The sequence below is a fragment of the Ascidia mentula genome, chromosome 5 (assembly GCF_947561715.1).
Source record: "Ascidia mentula chromosome 5, kaAscMent1.1, whole genome shotgun sequence".
NCBI classification, from domain to species: Eukaryota; Metazoa; Chordata; class Ascidiacea; order Phlebobranchia; family Ascidiidae; genus Ascidia; species Ascidia mentula.
The window spans coordinates 5754004-5779031 of record NC_138570.1 but is presented as its reverse complement, the minus strand read 5'-3'; the positions used below and the strand labels follow the sequence as shown (position 1 = coordinate 5779031).

Here is a 25028-nt window from a genome sequence, read left to right as displayed (position 1 = left end):
CTATTACAAATTTATACCGCATTGGTGCTAACGAATAACTACCATCGTTTTTTGATAGATTTATTAGTGTGAGCTGATAAACTAAAAAAATGGGTGACCGTTATAATATTTTCTCCCAAATGGAGCACCTGCAGTCAAAGTATGTTGGCACAGGGCATTCTGATACCACCAAATGGGAGTGGATGACCAACCAGCACAGAGACACTCTTGCATCATACCTGGGTATGGTAATTAGCGGCGGATTTCTAACAGAAAAGTTGAATTATTTTTGATTTACGCAGGTCATCATGATCTTTTGACTTACATCGCAATTGCGGAGAATGAGTCAAAGGCCAGAGTGCGGTTTAATCTGTTGGATAAAATGTTCCAGCCATGTGGGCCTCCACCTGACCGACCAAATGTGGACTGAAGTTTTTGTTTTAGTTAATTTTGCAATCATAGAACACAAGAGGATTCCCTGAAGCAAACGCCTTCATTTCATTTGATTTGTTTTATTGACAACTATTATCTCATAAAGTGATGGTGTGCATGAGCACAATGGGTTTTGCACTGATTTTACTTATGTAAAGATGTGTCCGTTGAAAACATCCCATAATAAAGCATGTTCACGTATAACATGATCAACAAACAAAAATTTTTCTGGCAATGGAAGAGCATTAATCACAACAGGCAGTGGCACAGAAACATCACAGTACAGTTGAAAATAAGAACCTAAGCATATTTAATCAGAATCACGTTCCTCTCTTAACTTCATTTCATGAACTTTCTGTTGCAAAGGAATAAGGGAGCCATCTGCAGCTATACCCATCGGTTGAATAACACTGTCACTGCTGTAAGTGTAGGGTTAACATTGCTTGTGTAATCATATTTTAGACATTTTAGCTTACCTTGATAGTTTAGATATGTCACATGCAAGCTGTGCTGCCAAATACTCTTTCTGCTCCTCTGTCATTCCCTCTAATGGGTTTCGAACAGGGGGTGGTACATGACCAGTCACAGGGTTTATTCTGGTGTTCGGTGTGGTTAAAAATATGGTAATGCGATGTCACAGTGCTGGTCAAGTAAGAAACCGAACATGAACTTACTTCGAACTGGCCACTTTGTACTCTTCTGTGTCGCTGTCTGAATCTGTATCTGAATACACAGTTTCACCTCTGCCCCCCGCTAACAAACCGCGAGTTGCAAGCAACCCCGCTGCATTGCCATATCCAGTGTACTTCACAAATCGATCAACTGCAACAAAACTGTTAGACTTGTGCGTAATTGTCTAGTAATAGAAGTGAACTTACCATTTTCTTTGCATAATACAAATAAAAAATCTGCAACACCATGCTTGACACTGGTATTGGTATGAGTAAAGAGCTTGATGAGCTTATTCCGAAACGTCAAACCCTCCTCTGGCCTGTGTCTAAAGTCTTTGCGTGGTGGTAATATTAACTGCAATGAAGTGATAAAATCTAACAGAACTTTACTTCAGGAAACACAATATCATTACATCTTTTAAATGTCTCCGAATCAAACTTGAACAGCGACATAGATCACTTAGCAGTGCCAAGATTGGTTGAAGAACTTCGGTGGCTATTTCACTCTAAAAGAAAAGCACGATGGTTTCGTTTTCTTGTTTTTTAAGTTCAACTACTTACATTCATAACCTTCCGCCTCAAAATATCTACCAACACCATAACTGGCTTCATTGATATTTCATTACCATCGGTGTTTGGCACAGAGAGCAGCAGCTTTTCTATGGACATACATGAGGGTGGAATGCTGTAGATTGCATTTCCTGCAGAGCTGCAAGAAACATCATGTTAACGAGATGAATAACATTTATTATTTGATTACTAATCTACCAGTGAAGGCCTTCCGTTAATGCTGGATTGGAGCTGGATGATAAAAGAATATTTCTACAACACTCCATCGTTACGTTAAGTTCCTCAATTTCTTTCTGAGAACAAACAATCGGTTACTTTTTTTATCCTCCATTAGAAAACGAAGTGAAATACTTCAGCGTAAATCTTTGCACGTCTCAAGTCCATGTTTAAGTTAAAAAGGACTCGAAGTAGTTCAATGCACAGGGTTGTCTCCTCTTCATTCAGTTCTTTACTATAATTTCACAAATATAATGCTTTACTATAATTATTAAATGCAAACTAGGGAATGAACAGGTTCCAAACAACATCAACAGAAACACAAGTTAACCTGGTACTTTTGGAGTTCTGAAGAACATATTGTAAGAAACTGAGAACACTTTTGCGGCCATCAAATTCATCTGTAATCATCTTACGCCCAACAGGATTTAATGCAGAAACAAGAAACAATAGTTTTAAAGTTACAGCATTCTGATTTGGGGTGTGATTTTTGTGTGAATAACTTTTCTGTACTAACGCCTTGATGAAAGAAGCATTTTTGCATAATTCCTGAAAAAGCAACATCATGAAGTTGTGAAAGTTAAAACAACCACTAAAATTACCGTTGCATCCATTGATAGATATATAACATTGCTCAAACACTTGCTAGCATTCAGTTCCAATTCTTGACTATCATGTGACATCAATGACATACCTACGTAACAACAGATTTATGTATGATTGTCAACTAATAGTTTGCCATACAACATACCTCTATTTGCAGGCAATTGGGCAAGATTGAGAAGTAGATTTTTGGCTTGCTTTGTAATTAGAACCTGAGACACAACGTGTTTGTCTCGTGAAAGAAATCTTATAGTTTCCACTGCTTCTCCAATGTAAGGGACTTCTTCTACATTTGAACACAAAGTGTCAATGATTGCCTTGGCAAGCTCCTAAAAAAAGAGATGGGATAGAAAAGCAAATGTATACAAGGATTTCTAAGCAGGCGCCACCTCTCTGGTTTGTCCTTCATTTTCCTGGAACTGGGGGTTATCTTGCAGCTAAAAAGACAAAAATGATGTAAGAAGAAATCATGCAGGCTTATATATGTAATTTTGCAGTGTGGTTTGGTACTGTTGAATCAGAACCACTGAGTAGAAGCTATTTTGTTTGTACAAAAAATGTGAACTGTGCATATCCCAGACTGGAAAAAAATATCCCCCGCGCACTTTTGCGAAAATTTACCGATAATCCGCGCAATTTTAATTAGCCAATGCATTAACATACGAAAAAACGTTGCGATCGACCGCGCAATGAACGATCGCCGAAACAAAATCCTCCGCACAAAAACAAACTTTCCAATGTGGTGCATATCTAACTGAGCAGATAAACTTACAGCTTTGATGTAGTTCTTCAGTAATGATGAAACTCGGTTGGCATCTCCGGTTAGTATTTCGTTTAACGCAGCACTGGCAAAGTCCATTTCTACTTACTCCTCTTCTGCCCAGTGTCCAACCTCTTCTCTTCTGGAATAAACATACAATCACACTAGCGCCATCAAGTGACTATCTTTGTTCATTTAAACATTTCACTTGGAAAATGATACCTGTTCGCACGTTGATGGCAGTTTCTTATAAACGTATAGCATTTCTCAGTGTATTTATATCGTTTCAAAACGTTTTAACCAACATTCGTAAAATAATCTTGCGTCAAAATCGCCTTGTCATAGTATCCATGTGATTTAATCTGATAAGCACAACTCTCGCACGCAACCGAGATTAATGTTTATGTCAACTTGTTCCACGCATTAATACAGTAGGTAAATTTTCTGTTTACCCACAGCTATAATAGTTTATTCAACCTACGAAAGTTGTGAGGATTTTTTTTTATATATTGACGCTACAGCTGGTGAGCCAGGTAGGTAACGAATCTAACGAATGACCTTCTGTACTCTGTTCAATAAATTCAAAGCTCTTTTGGTCGCATCACGTTTCAGTCGTTATCCAACCAACCTTTATCAGGACAAGTACGTAAAACGTAAACACGACGATAACTACTAAAGCGTGAAAAGGCCAAAAAGGCAAAAGGGGGGGGGGGGACTCGGTATCCTGTCCCAATACAATACGCAACATCTAAATTATTTCTTTCTGCCTCAGTGAAATTTATATTCGTTTTAATGTGAGTATGGAATGCTTTGGTAACTTTAATACAACCCAATAATTAACAATTGCACTGTGGTAAATTCTATAGCGAGTTTACAATAGTTAATTTAGCAATCTACCAAAACCCAGTTGTATTAATACAATTCCATTGGCCCAAAAACTTGCATGACTTTTTATAATCATAACTTCGTACTTCGCGACACACGACACACGACACGCGACAGCAGTAAATATAATTCACCTTGGTTTATTTTTCGAGAGACAACAGTCACGTACGAGAACCAAATACAAAGTTATTTTTGATAAGCTGTGCAAACTGAAAGTTAACGATAATGGCTTCAATGGAGGAAAGAATCAAGTTCTTTCGCACAGCGCCATTTGATCCGCGATTTCCGCAAACAAATCAGGCTCGCCACTGCTTCCAGGACTACGTGGATTTTCATAGATGCAACACCATTATGTCCGAAAAGGGAAAAGATACCAACCAGTGCGATTATTTCAAACTGTGCTATCAATCACTCTGTCCCAGTGAGTGGGTTGAAAGGTTCGACTCGTGGAGGGAAGAAGGAGTTTTCCCTGGCAAGCTTTAAACAATATATGAAATTATCACTGGATTTTCTGTTGCTGTAAATTGGTTTTTCAAATTTCTGGTAACCGGAAAGATTAACAATAGTAATAAACTTTTATTCCAAGTGTAGAAACTGTTTAGCAAAGCAAGGCTAACATTTTTAGGTATAAAGTTTGTCAGTTTAATAAGATCTTTAAATTGAGGGTGCAGCAACCGTTGTGTAGTCACGCGTGTTCCATATTACACATTTGTTGGCGGACAAAATTATAATCAAGCAAAAAACAATTGTTTATCTGCCACCTAAACAACATATCTAAGAATGAAGAATATACACATTTGACAAAAGATGTTAAAAATACGTAGCATAATTATACAAGAACAATATTGTCCTTATTTTGTGTAATTTTGTCATGATATATTTAGCAAATCTAATAGTGCATATTTTGGGCTTTTATACGTCATAATCAACTATGAAGACCTTTTCAAATAGTCAGCAAAAAACACCAATTTTTCTGACCCTGTAGCTCAAACCAAATCAAAAACTAAATATTGTGCAAGCAAAGCCCGAGAACATCTTTCCAATTTATCACCTAAAAATATTTATCCATAAAATGACTTGATTACATTTTTGTTATTCACCCTGGAACACAAATGTGGAAATACTGGTTTGACAAACATCTGGGCTCCGTGGAAATGTACAACTTAAATTGCCGTATTTATTAGATAATGTTCCAACTAACTTTTGACAGCCATCATATAAAAAATAAGCTTGTTCAAACTTTTATATTTTATACACAACAGTGCAGATTTAAATTACAGGTGTTATGCAGCTGTACTATTTTGTTTAATCATGATAGCTTGAAAAGTCATTTCGCATGTTACAAGGAAAAACAATAGATTGAACAAAAGCATGGCAGGTGTAAAAGTCTTACAAACTTGCCAGAAATCATAAGCACCCTTAGTTGTCATTTCACCTTTTTAATAAATAGTTGTGTAATTGGGATTGTCAATGTATTAACAATAACCTTTCTAATGCCACCACTTTTTGTATGACTATAATACATGTTTTGTTGATGTGCACAAAGTTACGCCTTTTAGTTACACATGTGGAACTGTTACAATACAAAACACAGATGGAGAAATTATGGCTGAACAGTGATGATAGTAAAAAAACAATACACATAAAACAATTAGTAAAATTATGAGGGTTGTTCGGTAAAATAAAAATGCCATGGCAATAGTACACATACAGAAGCAGCTGTTGCCACAATAATACCCACAATCCCACAGTGTAACAACATATTGCCTAAACCATCCATAAGATCTGTTACTACGATGTATTGTGCTGGTAATACTGTGCAGGTCGCAAACAAATTGCACAATAGAACACCACAAACCTCCAATTGTTTCGCAAATGGAAAACAAGTTTTAAATGCCATTACTGCATTGGACAATTGCACAGTTTAGTTTTAAAATCTAAGAATTACTTTTTAATGTTGCAGTGTCATACATTGTTAACAGTAATGGCAACACTATCAAGTAAGTTAAGACACCATTAGGTTTGGAGAGCAATTAACAACAAATCTAACTTCATTAAACCTTAGTTCATAGCGTACTTTCTATGGATATTACTTGCTCATTTTTGGAAACAGTAAAGCTCATAGCACGAGGTACCTTGGTCTTTTTTAAACTACCCCCTAGTTGTTGTTTGATTGCTATGTTTGACAAAGACGCGCTATAATCTCGACTGCCGCCAGAGGAATGCATGGTTAATTTGTTTTCACGAATGGTCTTCAATGTACTGCTCTGCGCGGATCGGCTCGGCGTACTGAGGTCTTGACGTCTGGAGCACCTTGGAAAAGTTCCACACTTCGCTGGCATAGCGCCCATATTAAACATACTGGTTGATTGTAAATTTGTTTCTTCGCTGTTTAAACGCTTTCGGTGAAAAGCTAAAGTTCTTGAGCTGGGAGAGGAATGACAGGCAGAAGGCTGGTTTGTGAAACTGAGCTTTGTTTCATTGCTGCTGTGCGTGAGAGGCGATGGCGGCAGTGGTTTCTTGACAGGTCTTTCCGTCACTGAAGACATTGGCCGATCAGACATAGGCACGGCTACAGGTGACGATAGCAGCGATTGACGACTCGAAGGTCTCGAATAAGACGACGACGGTTCTGTGACTGCCAACAGTTTCGCTCTTTCTTTTCTGTTAAACAATTCCTCAGTGGGGGATTGTGGAGACTTAGTGGCTTGCGGTGACGAGTGTGGTTTCAAACTTAGTTGCATGAGCGTTTTTTCAAGCTCTCGCTTTTGTCTCTTTTTCTCCTGGATAAGAAGTTCGACTTTCAAACGCTTTACTTCGTTTTCCTGTGTGTGTGTGACCACCCCTTTTTGTGGATAAACTGTCGTCTCACCAGAGTCGCGTATTTGTGTGGAATAAGCAACAATGGCCTGTCCTGTTGTGCCACGATTGAAGGTCGTCACATCGTCATGTCTAAGCGAGTAACAGGAACTGTAAGATGAATTTACCTCCACGGGTTGCGTCGTTGCCACAGTTTGCGCTGGCTTCGGTTCGTCGAATAAAGAGGAAGCGCTACTTTCGATCACTTCAGATTTTGGACGCGCTGGCCTTGCTTGGCCCGAGGTCTCATCCAGGTTAACACTTCCGCTCGGCCAGGAGCGGAATGTTTCGCTTTTCCGGTAAGTGCGAACGCTGTGGGTCCGCATTTCCACGCAAGAATTGTTTGGAGCCGTTTCAACTTCGCTCTCCTCTTTGGTTGTTTCTTGGCCCTCTTTGCAGCAAGGCAAGTCACCGGTAGTAGGATGGAAAAACGTATAGTAAAGCAACATGAAAAGTATACCAAGAATAAAACTTGAAGGAATAAGGACAACAATTGTCAGAGCTACATCTTGGGTCAAGAATTCTTCTCCATATTTTACCAGACTGCTTCCCATAAGGGCGTCAATTAAACTTCCACCACCATGACGATATTTCATCCAAATACCAGCACACACACAGTTTTCTATCAACATTACGATGTAGAAAACTGTCATGCGGTACTTGTTGCTTCGTTTGCCAGTCACATTGAGGTATGCAAAGTTGTAGCAAAACCTGAAAAAGCAATATAACACTGGAATTAGCAGTTATGAGTGTTTCTGGTGCGTTACTACAAAGCCTTAAAGGTCTAGTATCATAAAACATCAGTTTTGAAATGTACTTAAAAGTGTTAGTTAATACAAAGGTAGTAAAAATATTGATTTAGTTATTCACATGTTTTCAAATCAAAGACAGGCTATAGGAGAATAAATCCTGTTTACTAGCAAACACTGTGAAAATCCATGATTAAAAGACAGCTATTATTGGAACAAACCACACATTAAATCTTGAATAGTGTCCTTACCAGTTTTAACATTGTAATAAATTAACAGCATTACTAATCAGCAACTGAATTTGAAATTAGCAAAAATAAGGGTGTAGTTATAAAGGTCATTGGTCACCAAACCGGGTTCATTTTATGCAGGAAATTAAACACTTACCCAATTACTATGTCATAAACAATTTCTTTCACTTTTGACTGACAAAAGTTGGTTCCCTGTAGAATGATCCAACCGGTCATTAGGCCCCAGTGGACAATAAAAAGACCCAGCCATGCCCAAATATGGACATTTAGCAGGAGAGCTAGTGCAAAAACCTGCAGAAGAAATCAAAGTTTCACATCAAGATGTAGCCATAAACAAGCACCAGGACAACCAAACTAACATGGTATCTTTATAAAACTTATTTAGCACTTTATTTTTCACTTACCCTAGACAAAATAGTACAAGATCTGTAGAGAACAAGAAAAATGCTGCCAACAATGGAAATTTGCTTTTTGTCTTTTCGTGAGTTTCTCAGGGCACGCTGAAAACTCAAAAAAGCCATCGACAATCCCCCCCACGAGCCAAGGCATGACATTACTGTGAAACAGAAGCAGTATAAAGAAATATGAACAGGTTTTCCAAAACATGCTATGTCTTAATATCAGCCAGAAAAGGTTCCAGGAATGTTATGAAATTTGTATGGACTAAGAAGCCCTTCATTAAACAACCTTTGTTTTCAGGAATAGGAATTGTTTTAAAGGTTTTTCAAAGACAAAAAATTGTGTAAGCTTCAGACAAACAAAAAATTGTTTAACAAAACAAGTACCATTTTTCAATTGGGTTGGTGTTTACATGGATAAAATAAATCATAACCAAAGTTGTGATTCCAAACATACATGACAACAACTAAACTTCAAATTTTGGTGCATAAGTTTGGTAAAACATAATCATTAGCTTAACAACGAACATTAACACACCGCTATCAGTATCGGGCATGTAATGCAATATCGTTTAATTGGTAACTAACATGTCACAAATTGGTGACCAACCTGTAATAAATGGTGTTTGCCTTGTAGTGACCATAATATAGATCTGCAGAACCAGTTGAGGGGCTGACTCCAGAAAAGATTCAAACAAGCGCAGGAAGCTGACATCACAGTATTCATATTTCCACTGCAAAAGAAAGTGTTTCGTAATTAAAATCACTGCATGCTGTTGCAGCAAACCTACACCACAAAATGAGTTGTTGCATGATTTGTGCCACCAAATGATTTAAAGCGTGCAGACATGTGGATGAAAAATGCAATGGAGACTTTGGGTTTGACTGTCAAACTTATTATTTTATGGTTGTAAGCTGTTTTATAAAACTTAATAAATAAAAAATGCAATGGAGACACTATGAATACCAACATAAGTAACTGACTGTCAACAATAAATTTTAATTCTGTTATTTCATTCTATGCATGGTTACAATGCCTAAACAGGTATATTTTACTTTATTATCGTAGAAGATTTCTTTATGAGTGTTTTTCTTTTGTTCTTCAATACGAGACTTCAATCCGAAATATGTGGCACGTAGGTATCTGTTTAAATATCAGAGATTAATCCACATGCACAAGTATTAACAAAAGCATAGAGTGATTGTTCTCTGTGAACCCGGGTTTCAACTAAAATCAATACATATTATGTGGTCTTAATTTTCTTGATGAGTCTGCAATAGTACCACACAGACAGAAGGACCATCTATGTTGAAAAGGACCATCTATTGCCTTTAGGTTTGTGATAAATAAGTTTAACGAAAATGATGTTCCGACAAAAGTAGAGTTAGACATTTACAATAATTTCAATATAATTTAAAAATGGGCCTGATGAAGGTAATTTTTTTTAATTGTTATTTTGTACAAAAAATAAAATAAATAGAGTTGAAAAGATCAGGCTGAATTTGCCTTTGTTTCAAATGACAAGTAAAAACATCTAGTTTACAAATAACACAACTTACCTAAACAAGGGGGCAATTTGAAATATGTGCATTTGGGCAATTAAGAACCAGTAGCAAAAAGAATGGCCTTGGTTCCTTCCTTGTTCTTGGCGTTGTTTTCGAATAAGTGTCTCGTCTTCTGCCTCCCACCAAAGGGAAAATGCCTTTTAAATACAGATCAATAAATATATTTGCAATCACAATGACCAGTCGTGTGCAAACAAAAAGTTTGTCATTTTAAATGTTCATCAAAGTAATTAACAACATACCACATTTTCATTAATTGGTTTAATGAGTCATCATGGTAATGTAATTATTATTTACCCCGACATGTGTTACAAATGACAGTTGAAAAATTTAATTTCATGAAAAGCAAATGTTGAAATCAAGGACTTTTCAAGGAATTGTGTGTGCAGAATATCTTGGTAGCTTCCTTGAGATCTTATCAATTGCACAGAAATGCTAGGACACACTACGGCTAGACTCATCAATTATTTATGTTCCAGTCATGCATTACCAATACGACAATAGCAGTTAAGCATTTTCCATGGACTCACTTGTGATATTATTGAAGGCACAACAATCAACACAGCCGTCAACCAAAAGTAGAGAAGATTATCTTTGTTTTCTGATTGCTTGTCATAGTAAGAGTAGGCGTTAAGTATGTCGGTCACAATGTCAAAAATATAAAATCCAACAGAAACTGTAAACAGAAAGCATATGTTAAACGTCTAGACAACCACCAATGTCACTTTATTATATTTTGTGCATTTTTAGTCCCATATAGGATAACCATGTTCCAGCAATACCAAAACAATGTAAAATGTAATATTGGGGGTTAATGCAACATGACGGCATTAATTGGCACAGCAGTGTTTTTGATTAACTACACAGCCTGCAGCTAAACTGTCAGTGTACTGTTGTCCCCTCTCTTTGTATAAAACCCAACATTATTCAATAATTTATGTACCGAAATGGATCTGCACAGACATGTCATACACATTTGTCTCGTTGCATAACAACTTATGCCAAAACATGACATCATAACAGCCCAAAATTCCTTAAGTCTAATCAATGCAGTTTTTTGACATAAAGGTGCATTACATTTCCAGCATGACTAACTAACTAGAAAATATTGTGAAACGTTTTACCTTTTAACAATATAACTACTTGTAAACAATATACCCGTACCTGATGCAAAAAATATGTCTACAGCAGAAAACTTCTCAAGAATTTTTTTCCATTCAAATAGAGCAAAGAAGGTTTGGCAGCATAGGTTGTCCTAAAATATAAACAAATTATATTTTTCCACATCTTATATCCATTAACACAATTCCATATCTTCTACAGGACTGTCAATTAAACACAAAAAAATATAAATACCTGATTGTCTTCCACATGAGAAGGGTTTGAAGATTCAGAAGGTGTTACCTGCGGTGTAATCTTATCTAAAAGAAACAAATCCTGTTTAAAGTATCACCGAGCTTTTCTTAAAAAAATCCTTAGTGGCATATTTACTTGGAATTTGACTGTCTTTGGAAAGTTTTCTCTCCGACCTTGTTGGTACAGCATCAATTTCATCATTTCCATAGCCTAAAACCAAACAAAAAAATCACCAATCAAGTTTGATAACTTTGAAAATTGGCATAAACACCACTTGCCATTATCCTCTGGTTCTTTACTGTTGACTTCCTTGTTCAATAAAGAAATTTCCTCACATCTGTGAAGTACCAAATCTGGTTTATTATGAATGCAGTTGTTTTAAGTTATATACACATTTCGTGGACTAGACAACAGAGCTAATTTAACTATTTCAATGAAACAAAATTATAACAATTAAAACGTGAAAGTTTGTATACTTTGAACCCCTTTTTTCTTAATGGCCAACAAAGGCATAGTAATAGATTTTCTAACAATTCCTGCAATTAATCTAAGTCGTTTGTTTGAAGTGTAGACAGGCGAAATATATATATTTGTAGGAATTTATATTACCGGTGTGGATAGCTTCGATCCATACTCTGATTGTTTTTCAAACCATTTTGTTCGAGTGGGGATTCACCAGTAAGCAAAGCTTCACCAGCAGGTGTGGATCTTAGCGAAGTATCGTCATCATCGTCAGACTTTTTTAGAAAATGGGTCTGTTCATACTGGGTTGTCATATTTGGCATCCGGTTTATAACTCCTGAATCCGACTCATATGAAGACATTGAAGTGAGAGACTTTTGGCCGGTGATCTTTTGCAAATCTTCATGTTTAGCAGGTTGAGATTTAGTTGCAGATTCCTGCTGGTCATTCATTCTGAGAAAGCAATGTAAAAAATATTTGTGATGACCAAGCAGTTTCCATCACATACACAGTAATTACCTTATTTTAATAAAATGATATCCCAATACCTATATCATAACTGATAAAATCACATGTTTCAATTTACATACTATTTATTTTGAACAAATGTAAAAGTTTCCATGCCCTGTTTTTTTTACATGTAATTTCAAACGTCCAAAATGTTGAAGCAGCAAAATTTGATGAGTTTACAGTTGATGGCAGTTAGGTTATGAGTTTGGTTCATGGCCGTACTGTTTGAAATCTGCCTGCGTTAAGTACAACAATACTATATTTCTAGCTAGGTTATCAATACAACACATCGTACTAAATTTTCTGACAATCTACAAAATAAAATAACATACCTTCGTCATGTACCAACTACTTACAATCTTGACAGTTCTCCACTGATGTTCTTCTGATCTATTTTTTATAATACAGCACAGTGTCGGAACCGAACACATCTCCCGAATGGCGCTTCCATCTGTCGGATTACCCTGTTTACTTCTGCCGAACTTATTTCCATTGGGGATTGACAACAGCGTTGTCTCAATACTATCGCTCACTAGCGACATATAACGTAAAACAAAACAAATAAATATGTACGCTTGGTGACAGCATGCATACATTGGACATCTAAAAGCAGGGTTTCTCGAACTGTGTACCGTGAAGCGGGTTCAGGTGCGCCGCGGGAAATTTGATTTAAAAATGTCAAAGACTACCACTGCAATTTCCTTAATGACACCAATTAAAAAACACCGTTCGGAAATAACAGTAGCCCCGAATCAAAGCAATTTGTTCACCTAACCAGGACCACCTGTTGTTTCTTTTTAATTCTTAAACTGACTTAAAAGTTTGGTGTGCTGCAAACGAATTAGGAGCATCCGAGTGTAGCAGGGGAGGGACTATTTCTGGCCCGAATCCATAAGGCAGTTAACCTTTGCCAAATCTCGGGCCGGCTGCGCCACTGTCCGTATCACTTCGTTGCAAACAAAAGACGCCAACTAAGAAGTAGCGATATAGGTTTTGATGTCGATCGAAATATGTGATAGTTTATGTTTTCTGAAGATTGGTCACAGAAACAAAACTATTGAAAGATTGTTACTGATGATGGCTTATTTCTATGTGTAGCCAGTAAGCATTACCTATTTGACATCTGTACCTTGTGATTCAATCTTTTTTACATACTACAAAACAAAAAAAATATTGGACTTTTTGCATTTCTATTGGAAAAGTATTTATTTTGCATTTCAACACCACATGTTGCCAAATAAACCTCTTTGCGCAAATATGAAAATAAATATAACTACAAAGTAAATGTGGTTTTGGGCTTGTAGTACATCGTCACACAAAGCACATGCGCACTTGGTTCGGTATTAACTTTGTTTGGACACCTTTAAGCCATCGCCCAGCGAAATAACTCTTGGCCCAGCACACAGAATGCATTTCAACAATGAAAGGAACGCTTCAAAGACTTGTCAGTAAGTAAAATTAATGTCGTAGAGCACTTGATGTCCTTTGTCCCACGAGTACAGACGTTTCTCCGCGGGATTGTAGAGCAACTGCACGTTGTAACCGAATTGGTTGAGAAAAGGAATGAAGAGGAATCGACGCACGCCAGTGTGAGTGTCGAATGCATGTGTGATGCGAGCCCGACGAGAGTCGTAGCGGTCAGTAGCATATACCACACCGCAAATGATAAAAAGGTGGGATATACCTCTCCTATAATACAACGTAAAGTTGAAACATAACTCTGCTTAATGACGCAGCAATTCGTTAGGTGGGATTTATTGCATCAAACAAGATATTGCTTTGCCAACACCAATTTTGTGTTTGTACTGGAATTGTAATTTTGGGGATATAGGCTACAACACATTTGTTACGTCATTTGCGAAAGATACGTCAACGCACTTCTTAAAATATGTAATGTCCTACTCCGTAATGCTAATAAAAACGTAATAATACCTTCGTATTGGCGTTCTCCAGCTGTGAATTGTCTGCAAATCGACCGGATTGATTTTGTTTACGACGTAGTGCTGCGAGTTTGGATGGCGCCCAAAGTCGCTGTACGCGGCGTATATCACCCATAAACCGGATTCATCTGCAGCCATGTGCACCATGGTGTGTCCCCGCCACGTAAACGGGGTCGTCGAATCATACACAGCGTTGCGCAAATGCCCCCATGCACTGACGAACCTGATGACAATCAATTATACTGTATGCGTATACATGAGGCTGTATGGGTTACGTCATGTAAGGTACAATAACCTTTTTCGCGAATGGGCGCTTAGTAAAATGATACCACTTGGTGTTATGCAATATCACTATACATGCGAATTTGGCTTCTGGAACAAAACTAAATGGCTAGTTTTAAGATAATTTTAAGTTTATCAAACCTTTTCTTTAGATCGTATTTGATGATGTTTCGCGAAAAGGCGCGGTTATAGTAAAAAGATCCATTGTATACGATGTGGCCGGTACCTATCCAACTGTACGGGAGCATGTGAGAATGACTCCAACGAAACTTCCTGCATAATCGGAAAAAACGTCAGCGATAAATTTGGCCACGAAATAGATTTTAAATTACTTGAATTTTGCCATGGAATCAAATTCGATCAAAGTGTTGCCGTAGTAAAAGTTGGTCACGTAGATTTTTCCTCTCATGACTCCAGCGGCGAGTGGGTCCACCAACCAATTACCCTCCCGCCGACCAAAGTCGTGAATCAGATGTGGAACGGAGAGATTATAAAGTGTTCCACAACGAGCTGAATGCAAATATAAGAAACATGGAGAAATCGATGAAACTGTACATATGGCCCCCTACAATTTCTTTTGGATAAAACATATACCTCTCTGAAAAGTTACGTTTAATTGTGCCAAAAGAACAAATTATTAAAATATAATATGCCTGGAAGCAACAGCAACATAAAACCTCTCTGAAACTAGTAAACTAACTACAAATATTAATTTTTTTTTTCCGAAACCTTTATCGGTTTAACAACCATACCAAGGGAACTCTATTACTTACAACCTACACACGACCACAGATCTAAACAAACGCTCACCTTCCGGCGGACTTGCGGTGGTTGTTGTGGCGACCGTGGTAGTTTCCTCTTCGTAATCGAAATAAACATCATCCTCATCTGTTGGATAAATGTTTTCGTCGTCGTCCACGGTAGAATAATAACTCGACTTCAAGTCACCATCACCGCTTTCAATACGTGTAACCGACCCACCTGAAGCTGTGGTGGTCGGTGTGCCGGTTGTAGAATAAGTTGTGGAGGATGTGGTTAACATAGCATCCGCATTCTTTGATTGAAACGATGTTATTTGCTGATGATCAAGAGATGTGCTGGAAGAAGTGGTGGGCGACACTTCAGTCTTTGTAGACTGTGTTGTTTTATTACGAGTTGTATTAATTTCTGTGGCAAGTGCTGGAGCAGTTGTAACGTGAACTGATGAACTGGTGGTTGATCTTTTGTGTGTGCCAACGTCAAACTCATCGACTCCCTTTTTAACTTCCGTTCCACTTACGAGCGACGACTGTGGCGTGTTGACCACCTCCTTGTCGTCGTCGTACTCGTAGCTGTACTTATCCTCGGTCAATGCGTCACCGGTTTTTGCGTCATCTTGATCGGCAGAGATGACGTCAAAATCATGGTCGCGGTAAGGAATAAAATGAACACGTCCGTTTGTGAACGTGCTATTTTTAACAGGTTGTCCAGTAGAGACGTTGGCCACGGTCTTTGGCATAGATTCCGCTTTTGTCGAATATTGTGTAGTTGACTGCGTTAGCGCATCGGTACTTAAAGTTAGTGTTGACAGTCTCAAGGGAGTGACATCGGTCGTTGTCATAACGCTTTCTGACGTTGTGTTAACAACAGTGAAAACGACAGGGGAGGTTCGTTGAGCGGCGCCTTCGTTGTGTGTACCGGGAGATATGGTTGGCTTGTGTTTTGGAGGTTTAACGCCTGGGGTGACTTTGTCCGCATGACCAGGGTTTACCACTGGAGGGTGCACGAGAGGCATGTTTGAGTCTGTCAAAACAAAGAGTGTTTGGCAATGTTCCATAATCAATATTTTCGATTAGATAATGTGCACGTAATTTTTTTTTATATATGCTGATATTGCCCCATAGTTAAAGTTATTTTTTTGTTCTTTGTCACTTTTTTTGGGTTCAAGTCATCCAAAAAATGTCCTGGAGTGCGAATGGTCGCATGTTCGAACCAGGGACGTGATCTAGCTGCAACTTGTATGCTGAAAAGGGCTTTATTTTTACCTATGACTTTATTCAAACTTTGTTAGCTTGCAAACCCATGTGACTTGTGTATGTCAACATAGGCGTTGAAATTACTGAGGTAAACTTTATTGAACTGTCTTCTGTTGTGCAGCAAATTTTACCTTCTTCAGACACTTTCAATTGGTTTGTTTCAGGATTTGTTGTTACTGGTGTTTCTGCCGTGGTTTTTAAAGCGTTTGTCACTAAGTCTGTATCACCAGTCGTCGTGTTGCTGTGAAACAATTCGAATTGGTCTAAAAAGTCATAGATGGAGTCGTTATTTTCAAGGGGTTGAGATTCGTTCGTCGTTCTGTTTCCCTCAGGCGGTATGTCGTTGTCCACGGGTTTGTTTCTGTAATTTTAAAAACAAAGGTTTTCAGTGATTCTTTTTACAAACAAAATTACAAATCTTAAATAGTTTGTCGGTTCGCACTGTCAGATAATTATGTTCAACAAAAATACGCGTGAAAGCTCTTTATCACACCACATGTAAAATGATGAAGAATTTTAATGTGTTACTCGACAGACAGACAGAGTTGGTACGATTTATTACGTTGAACCTTCGCCAAACCTGTTGATTTGTTGCTCGCTCGTCTTGTTGCGTATTGTACCCAGCTCAACTTTGGTCGTATTGTGGGCATCCTTTATTGTCGATATTTCGCCAACCTAAAAAAAGCACATGTGTTTTAATGTGAATTTTGGTTAAAGTACATTTCCACTTAAACAAAATTCATTTGCACTAATTGTCGTATACCTTGGATGGATTGGATGGCGACGAGACATCAATATTATCGCCCAACAAAGTCTTTTCCAACTGCCGCAAAGCGTTTTCTATGGTCTTCAACCTCGACTGGATTATTTTCCTGTCCGATGACGTAATTGCCCGATATGTCGATTTGAAATCACGTGAAACGATGGGTGAAGCGTCTGTATCGTCCGATTCTTTTGGCAACTACGTAAAATTGAAAAACAAATCTGTTCAAAAGCATAGCGGCGTGTCTGGAGTTATTGTTTCCAGCTTATCTGTGTGTGAAAAAAAAAGTAAAAGTAGATATAGGTAGAAACTCCAGTTAACAGCACTATTCGGTATTTTAATGCCATGAGCATCAACGACCTGTAGCGACAATTTACCAAACTATGCGCACGAACTTGAAGCTCTAAAGCTGCACTCCAATGCCCAAAGATGGTTAGGTTTAAACACAAACCATGATGTTAATGCAAAACCGTAACGCGGTTTAGGTAACAGATGCGCCCCAAGCCGGCCGCGTTCGAGAACGTGGAAGACCCTTAAGCACACAAAAGAACCGTGAATTTTCCGGATCAATAGCAACCCCAAAACATGAGCGCGCTTCAGTTGCGGTGAGTTTAACAAACAGTCGAGCAGATTACCAGGATACTAATTTGATTTATCCCAGAGCTTGTTCAAATAAGCAAGTATAGCACGGCTTTATGCAACGATGTACAAAGCTTTTAAATGAGTGCAATCCTAAACAGAATTGTTTGCAAACACTTAACCGTCTGTAGTCTTACAAGTATATAAACGCACAATAGACAGTGAACTCTGTTTTTTGTCAGAGCTCCCCGCATGTCGGCAGCGTAGAACTCAACAAATACAAGATGTTCAAAAAATTAGGCCTACAATTCAAAAGATTAGATATCGTCTTCGTTGCGTTTTAACCTTAAAGAATTCTTATCATTTATCGAATAAATGGAATTGTTCTGATGCGAAACGCGAACTTGCCTTTGTTCTTTTTTCTCAGCATGATCTGTGATATCGATTACGCAAAATGTAAAAAACAAAAAGGGATCATTATTTTCCTTAGAGCATCATCACTATTACAATTAACGTTTTACTTTCCACAATTATTTCAAGTGGTTGTACATACAGAGTGCTACGATCGTATAATGTAATACATCTGATTATCAGTTACATGACGTGTGCACAGGGGAAATATTGCACAGCCTCTGTGTGTTTGCGCCAATCCAAAAACAACAGACATCATTCTTCAGCAATGTCAAACCACAAACCTGACAAGTGTCAGTTGGCACGGGGGCGAAGCACGAACACCGGCAGTCAGAGCCGCCCGACACGGTGTCGACAGTGTATCGAACATTTCGTCTTCGTGGTCTTCTTGGACAGGGTCCCAGGTCCACAGGTTTAAGAATACAACTACATTGGCAGTCTGAACCCACTGAGACTGAGCGTATTTGGCCTTCAGAAAGAGCATTCTGAAAATGTAAAATATATGCATTTGAATTTAGACAGTAATGTTATATTATATAAAGTTCACTCCCTAGCGACGGCAATAATGCATTTTATAACAACGATATTCCTTCGGTTGAAGTTGTTTTTGATTGTTTAACATTTCATTGTTCAACACCTACTGTGCTTTGGTTGTTTGGTTATGCAGCTAATAAAACTCAAATATTTGCAATTGCTATTGAGCAATAGACTCAGTCCGGCCGGACTTCGGCACTCCTATACTAAGTAAACTCCGTGGCTCCTTATCGGCAATGATGAGCATGACACAGTTACCACAATTAAACTTGCTGTACGTGACAATATCACGATATAGGCTGGGGTTAATTCTTTTTGTTTGCAACATTCTTCCGTGACATTATATAAGACTTTTTATGTATTTTGTGTATGCGTTTTTGTGTACTTATTTGGTTACCCTACGTATGCTGTATCTCGGGTAGTTGTTTATTGTTTGACATTTTAAGCACTGGTGTTCGACCACACGCGAGTTCCAGCAACATACCAAACCACAATTTTCGTAGCAACGATGATCGGCTGATAACGTATATATCCAATGCCGTTTCGACAAATCCATTACATCAGCCTGTTTACTACACAAAATAAACTTTATGGACGTGACATTTGATAACTTTTCGTCCCAAGTTATTCTGACGCAGAAAGTTTTCGGCCTCTGGCGGATGTGAAAATAAACTCAAAATGTCAAACAACGCCACATTGATGTAATTCACGGGCGTGGGTTGCAGTTGGTGACATTTATCTGGTCGAAAAACATCGACTTGGTGGTGTCGAAATGAACTTTTTATATTTCATTCCGCTTTCGGCTTTCTGTTATAGAAACTTCGTTCCGGCCGCGTTTAAGCTCGTATTTCATCAAGAAAACAGTTGAAAATTTTGCATTAATTGGAGCTCTTTGCACTTGTTTTGTTAATTGTTATTCTTTATCAGTATATTGTTCTGCTAATTTTACCTGCCGCACGTTTAGGTTTAAGAAGCAAATACTAACAGCGTAAACTTCAATCAAGGATTTTTAGTAAACACAGAACGTGCTGTTAAATATTTAAGGTTAACATAGCAAAAACATGACACAAAATCTAGTTAACTCTGCCGACAAACACTTACCTGGGCGCTGTTTGGGGCAACGTACGATATTGCAGTGACCACAGCGATCCACAGGAACAATCGGATGTTACCCATGTCGCTACTGAGACCAAGGGTCCTAGCAGTAAGAAAACCACAGCCACGCACTTGTGTTGACGTTTGAAGTCCCGTGATCACAACAAGCACGGTGTGGTGGGCTTGTCTAGGCCACCGTCTACGCCCAGACACTCCTACAAACTGGTTGTTTTTGTATGATCAGCAAACCTGCATCTAAAGCTCTGTGACGGGTGGTAGAAGATTGGATAATATGTGATGATCTGGCGAAACTGCATATCTAACTTTAAAATAAAGGTCACGTAATCAGCTACCTCACAGAACTTTTCTAAGCGTTTGATTCGTGCCGAGAAATTTACTCAAATTATTAGAGCGCAAAATTAGCTCGGAGCGCATTCTGTCCTTGTCGCAGAAAATCACTTACAAAAGCATTCCTTCAACGAGTTCTTTCAGCTGGAAACCCTTTTTACCAACTTTTAAGCGACTGGATTTTAATCCCGACCCGCGGAGCGCCAGTCACTGCACATCATATAAACGCACGTCACCCTTTCTGCCATTAAACACTGTACTAGCGTTCTTTGTTCAGCCTTGACTTTCAGTCGCCGATTTGGAGAATTTTGCCTGGCGCAAGCGAAGACAAACACAAACTCGCTGTGTTGATTCGTCAATATTACTTCGGTCTGCGCGGTTACGCGCACGTTTGTCTCGTTTTTAACAAGCCTGTGGATTTTGTGTCAAAATTGATTAGTCTAAGCGGCGGCACGTTTACTTTATGAATGGAATTAGGTATCACACGAATTACTTTCTGTGAGATGTTATATATAGTTTACTGCATTAAAGCAATAAACACTTAAGTTCAAACGATTCTGCGTGCCCCTTTTCATCACGCAGCAACCGGTCCCCAGTGCTTAACCATCTCTCATGCAGCGCGTGCTACCAACCTCCGCAACCACGAATCACTTCTGCATCTGTAAGAACTGACACCGAATCTCTGATCGCCCCGCGCCAAAGAACTCGCCATTGTGCGCGTGTTTGCGGCAAACGAAGGCCTCTTAGTGCGAACCGGGACGCGTTTACTCGCGACTGGGACACTGCGAGGATTGTTTGAGCACCCTACTTCGACGTCACCACAGGCTCGCTCTATGGGATAATTTCAGACCTGGCTGACCCGCAAAACGAGGTCATAACCTGCAGAAGGTTAGTCCCAAGGGGTGGTCTTAGGTTGCAGATTTATTCTAAGGATCAGCACAGGCCAAGTGACCGCATGGTCAATTTGATAATTCAATTATCTTTCAATACCAACGCGGGTTAATGCGCATTCGTCTATAGCTGGTGAATACAGTAATCTGTCATCCAAACTTGGCAAACAATATCTAGATATCTTCTCCATACGTAAAAAATTATTACCCAATTCGCATATTAACTGCCATTATCACCTGGCAATGCAAACTAACCGATATTCTTTCTTACCACTGAGTATTTTCAATCTGACTGTTTCATAAAACATTCGACTATCACAATTTCCATCCCTTACTCATTATTTCGGTTCACCAAAATACAACGCCTTTAGATAGCACGACAGTGCTCTTTCTGTTACAACTGTGGCTGGATTCACAACAAACAGTCTTTCTACGTCACGAGCACATATCATACAGCGCACATGATGGCTTCGAAAGGCTCTTACCGGCAAGAACAAACACCTTATGTCGCCTTATCCTACGTTCATCATGTTTCAAGTGACAGGTCGCTATGTTTAGCACTGTTTGGAGCTAAATATGGATCTTCGCTGGGAAAAATTTCAATGAAATTAACTGGTAGTTTGTTGCGGCAACAATCGACGCTTCCAGGCGTAAGTTGCAACTTTGTGCGCGGCACACGCCGCAACGGCGCTGATTGGAAGTTGCGTCGGTGTTTGTTCAATCGAAGCGTTCTCGAAACGTAACTACCTTAAATGGTTATCTTCAACCAAGGATCGCCGACTTGCGTAAAAAAACGTGATCCTTTTATTTTGGCATCTTCAATCGCTTGGCGAGGATTGAGATGTATAGATTTTTGGAAACAGCCTTACATGTATTCGTGAGCACTTTACGCCAAATTGGGAATACCTGGCCTTGGTTTATGACCAAACAAATTGGTTTGTGACCAAATCTCCGCAAATTTAATGGATCGGACTGTTTTCACTACCACAATGTTTTGATTGATGTAACTCACATATTTGCCTTGTTCCACACAACAATCGACATTAAAGCACTAACCAAAAAAGTCCCTTGCGCTTGTGTGGAAGCTCGTAAACAGGAAACCAGGAGTCTATTACATAGCACGAAATCCCTTTCTGGTCGCATTAGCCAAATAATCGCTAATTTATCGACATGCCAAAATTTGCGCTCTTTAATCTCTCCTGTGACCACACAACTCCCCTGGTGGAAATCTTAGGAACTTGCACTTAAAACTGCAGTGATGTCATTTCGACGATGTATTTTAACTTTTTTAGGCGCAGCAACAATCTATTCGCAGTAGTTACAGCCTTAATTTTTAAGGTATTTAGTAGATAAATCGCTGATTGCTATATACTTGTGAATCTAACTTTAAATACTCACGTACTTCACGTCAGAAAATACAATCTTTTTTAAACAAAAGGTGTATATTTGTTGTTTTTCACCTGAAGAACGTCAGATTCATAATTCACGTTTCACATCAACAAACGGCAAATACGACGAACAATTATATACCTTGACACCCAATGCCGACCTCCCTTACAAGCGATCGTTGGAACCAAAACTTTTGTAGTTATGTGACGCATAAATCCTGCGTCTCAATAGTCTACCCGTCAGCAAATATCAGCGGTGCGCAAAATAGTACGTGGAATTCACGCCGCCGACACCGCGAAGTAACAATTTGGATTCGAAGCTCGAATTTCGTCCCACATTAGTGGTATGTCAATTGGGGGTTTGGGAGGTACGATGAAATAAGTCGATCCTAAAAGTGTCATTTATCCCAACTGAACCTTAAAGAACAAGAATCGTACGCACTTGACTTTTCGTATTCAAATACCGGCGTGCTATTGACTTTCACGAACACTCATTAATGCCGCGTTGACAGAATAACGCGCCCGCCGCGATATAGGCCTAATAGCGATACGATACGATTGAACTGTTTTTATATATTTTGATTTTCCACCTGTCTGTGTGAGGTCTGTTGCGGAAAACTGATCTGCAACTCTATCTGTGCAATGAAATAACTGCAGAAAAAGTAATTCGTTTTTTAAGAGACAGTAAGCGATACTGTTACTTAGGCATTGCTAAACTTCATAGGGAGTAACAGCGACACCCGCGCTGTGGTTTTACGTGCATGCAACTTTTACACGCGCGCGGTCTGTCGCCTTCGTTGCTGTGCGCGACCTAGGCTTTAGTCGGAATCTCCGTCGTTACCTTTTATGGGAGAAACTCGACCCGCAGTTTTGCGCGAAATCGCTCCATCTCGCTATTTAGGTTTTGCCAATCCAACGCGCGAGGGACGTTGTATCGTCTCAATATCTGCCACAGCTGGAACACAGTGTTTCCTACAAAAATAGCCGACTGCTCTTTTGTCAGCTGGGAAGTGCGTCTGTAACGCATCCAGGCATGTTCGTTCCCCAGCCTGCACGTCGGCCAAACAACCTCACGTCACCAAAACCACAAAATCCCGAAGCGCTAATGCGGAATAGGATTGCGCATCAGCGACATACGTTGTAAACAAGTTCAACGAGTAACAACGCTACTGCTGACTATTCCCAACCTGCGAGGCCGAAGGGCAACTAATTAGCATTCAAGCTAAATACATTGACACATGTTGTTGCTAAAGCGGTAAGACAGGCTGCTTTGATAGGTGACAAAAGCTGGGATTGCTATTAAATGTGGTACAACATGTATTCTGGCAATATGCGCTTGGAATAAGAGAAAATAAAAAAGATACATTTAAAAGTACGTGAAAATGATGTCATCTTAGCCCAAAATATAAAAATCCCATTTAAGGCAATTTACGCTACATTTTGTTTCCTCGTTGTTCAGACACAAGCGCATATTGGGCGATTCAAGTTTGCCCTGTACCGCCCCTTGCGGGAAAAAGTTGAATCAATGTGACATAGAAATAGGGATGCGTTTGTCGTAAATATAGTCAATAAAGATAGTTGCAACGCGCATTGTGAATCAGAATAAATAAAACAATTAATTTTGTTGTACAGAATGCATATACGATAGAATTGTATTTTAAAGGCTTCATCTTAATTTAAAATTTCCTGGTGTTGTGAAATTTTTGCAAAGCTGTTACACCACACACAGAAGAGTTATTACCAGCCTTTATTAACGCACTTATGGTATTTAGTATCACACTAAGCCTATACATTACTGCCAACATAAACTATTATATTCATTGCATCAAGCATGCATCAGTACGCATCAGACAGAGCATTAGGAAATGTTGTGTTTTTGAGCAAGCATGGTATCAGGCATGGTATCACCGGCTGCTTCATGGTTTCCATCGAAGAAAGTGACTCATAGCGACATGCCTCTTCCTGCGCCTTCCAATTTAGAGGAAGTATTTGCTGAGGCGATTGTCTTTTGCGCTTCACTCTGGTATTAGGAGCGATCAGCTCAACTCAGTTTTGGTCCCACATGCAGCCACGTGTTGCATTGGAGGTGTCATTTGAAAGGTAGGTTTAAGTATAAGGGCTGAACAAGAAAGTTTACATTACTAACTGTGAAAAAATGTTTAACTTCGGTGTATGGTTTTGCACTTTGTCTAAAAAATTATCTTAATCCTTTTGGACGCACGTGTGTAAGATATGGCGAGATGTAAAGTGTTGGATTTGTTATGCATCGCACAAGCAGTACAGCCGAAATTTGCACTGCCGCCAACTATTTTGGTTCCTGGTACCTATCATTGTTTCAGTTTAACTTTGACGTACGACGCGGTATCTGCACAAATAGCTGTTACTCACTAATATAAAATCGATTGTGTGTGTTATTTCTCTTAATAGAAGTAAGAAATCAACAAATTTGTCAAAGGATCGAAGCCGGTTGTTCAAAAAGGCCGGGTTCCCGCGACTGTATTTGCACAACTGTCCGT

At 39.0% G+C, this 25028-nt stretch overlaps 5 protein-coding genes across 5 annotated transcripts; 2 read left to right on the top strand and 3 right to left on the bottom strand.

Annotated features, from left to right (window-relative positions):
- Positions 1–62: 62 nt before the first annotated feature.
- Positions 63–429, top strand: LOC145901884 (splicing factor 3B subunit 5-like). The gene is made up of 2 exons (XM_082989692.1): positions 63–222; positions 282–429. Exons 1-2 carry the CDS (start codon positions 90–92, stop codon positions 407–409), a joined length of 261 nt encoding a protein of 86 aa, XP_082845818.1. The 5' UTR covers positions 63–89; the 3' UTR covers positions 410–429.
- Positions 430–690: 261 nt separating this feature from the next.
- LOC145901883 (chaperone Ric-8A-like) lies at positions 691–3395 on the bottom strand. The gene is made up of 13 exons (XM_082989691.1): positions 3244–3395; positions 2861–2908; positions 2620–2800; positions 2471–2562; positions 2200–2417; positions 2004–2103; positions 1851–1945; positions 1644–1791; positions 1496–1588; positions 1290–1437; positions 1086–1233; positions 888–1007; positions 691–830 (listed from the first exon to the last, which is right to left on the bottom strand). The coding sequence occupies exons 1-13, from the start codon at positions 3328–3330 to the stop codon at positions 722–724; spliced, it is 1587 nt and encodes a 528-aa protein (XP_082845817.1). The 5' UTR covers positions 3331–3395; the 3' UTR covers positions 691–721.
- An 869-nt stretch (positions 3396–4264) lies between these two features.
- On the top strand, positions 4265–4710 carry LOC145903490 (cytochrome c oxidase subunit 6B1-like). Its single transcript, XM_082991573.1, has one exon. It carries the CDS (start codon positions 4342–4344, stop codon positions 4597–4599), a length of 258 nt encoding a protein of 85 aa, XP_082847699.1. The 5' UTR covers positions 4265–4341; the 3' UTR covers positions 4600–4710.
- Positions 4711–5384: 674 nt separating this feature from the next.
- On the bottom strand, positions 5385–12739 carry LOC145902106 (uncharacterized). The gene is made up of 13 exons (XM_082989969.1): positions 12600–12739; positions 11905–12210; positions 11574–11632; positions 11431–11505; positions 11296–11360; positions 11104–11194; positions 10470–10615; positions 9934–10076; positions 9430–9517; positions 8984–9107; positions 8380–8531; positions 8112–8266; positions 5385–7686 (listed from the first exon to the last, which is right to left on the bottom strand). The coding sequence occupies exons 2-13, from the start codon at positions 12207–12209 to the stop codon at positions 6183–6185; spliced, it is 2907 nt and encodes a 968-aa protein (XP_082846095.1). The 5' UTR covers position 12210; positions 12600–12739; the 3' UTR covers positions 5385–6182.
- Positions 12740–13468: 729 nt separating this feature from the next.
- Positions 13469–20170, bottom strand: LOC145901812 (uncharacterized). The gene is made up of 10 exons (XM_082989612.1): positions 19893–20170; positions 18542–18742; positions 17268–17465; positions 17085–17179; positions 16636–16865; positions 15300–16271; positions 14822–14999; positions 14631–14762; positions 14200–14430; positions 13469–13956 (listed from the first exon to the last, which is right to left on the bottom strand). Exons 1-10 carry the CDS (start codon positions 19965–19967, stop codon positions 13713–13715), a joined length of 2556 nt encoding a protein of 851 aa, XP_082845738.1. The 5' UTR covers positions 19968–20170; the 3' UTR covers positions 13469–13712.
- Positions 20171–25028: the final 4858 nt, after the last annotated feature.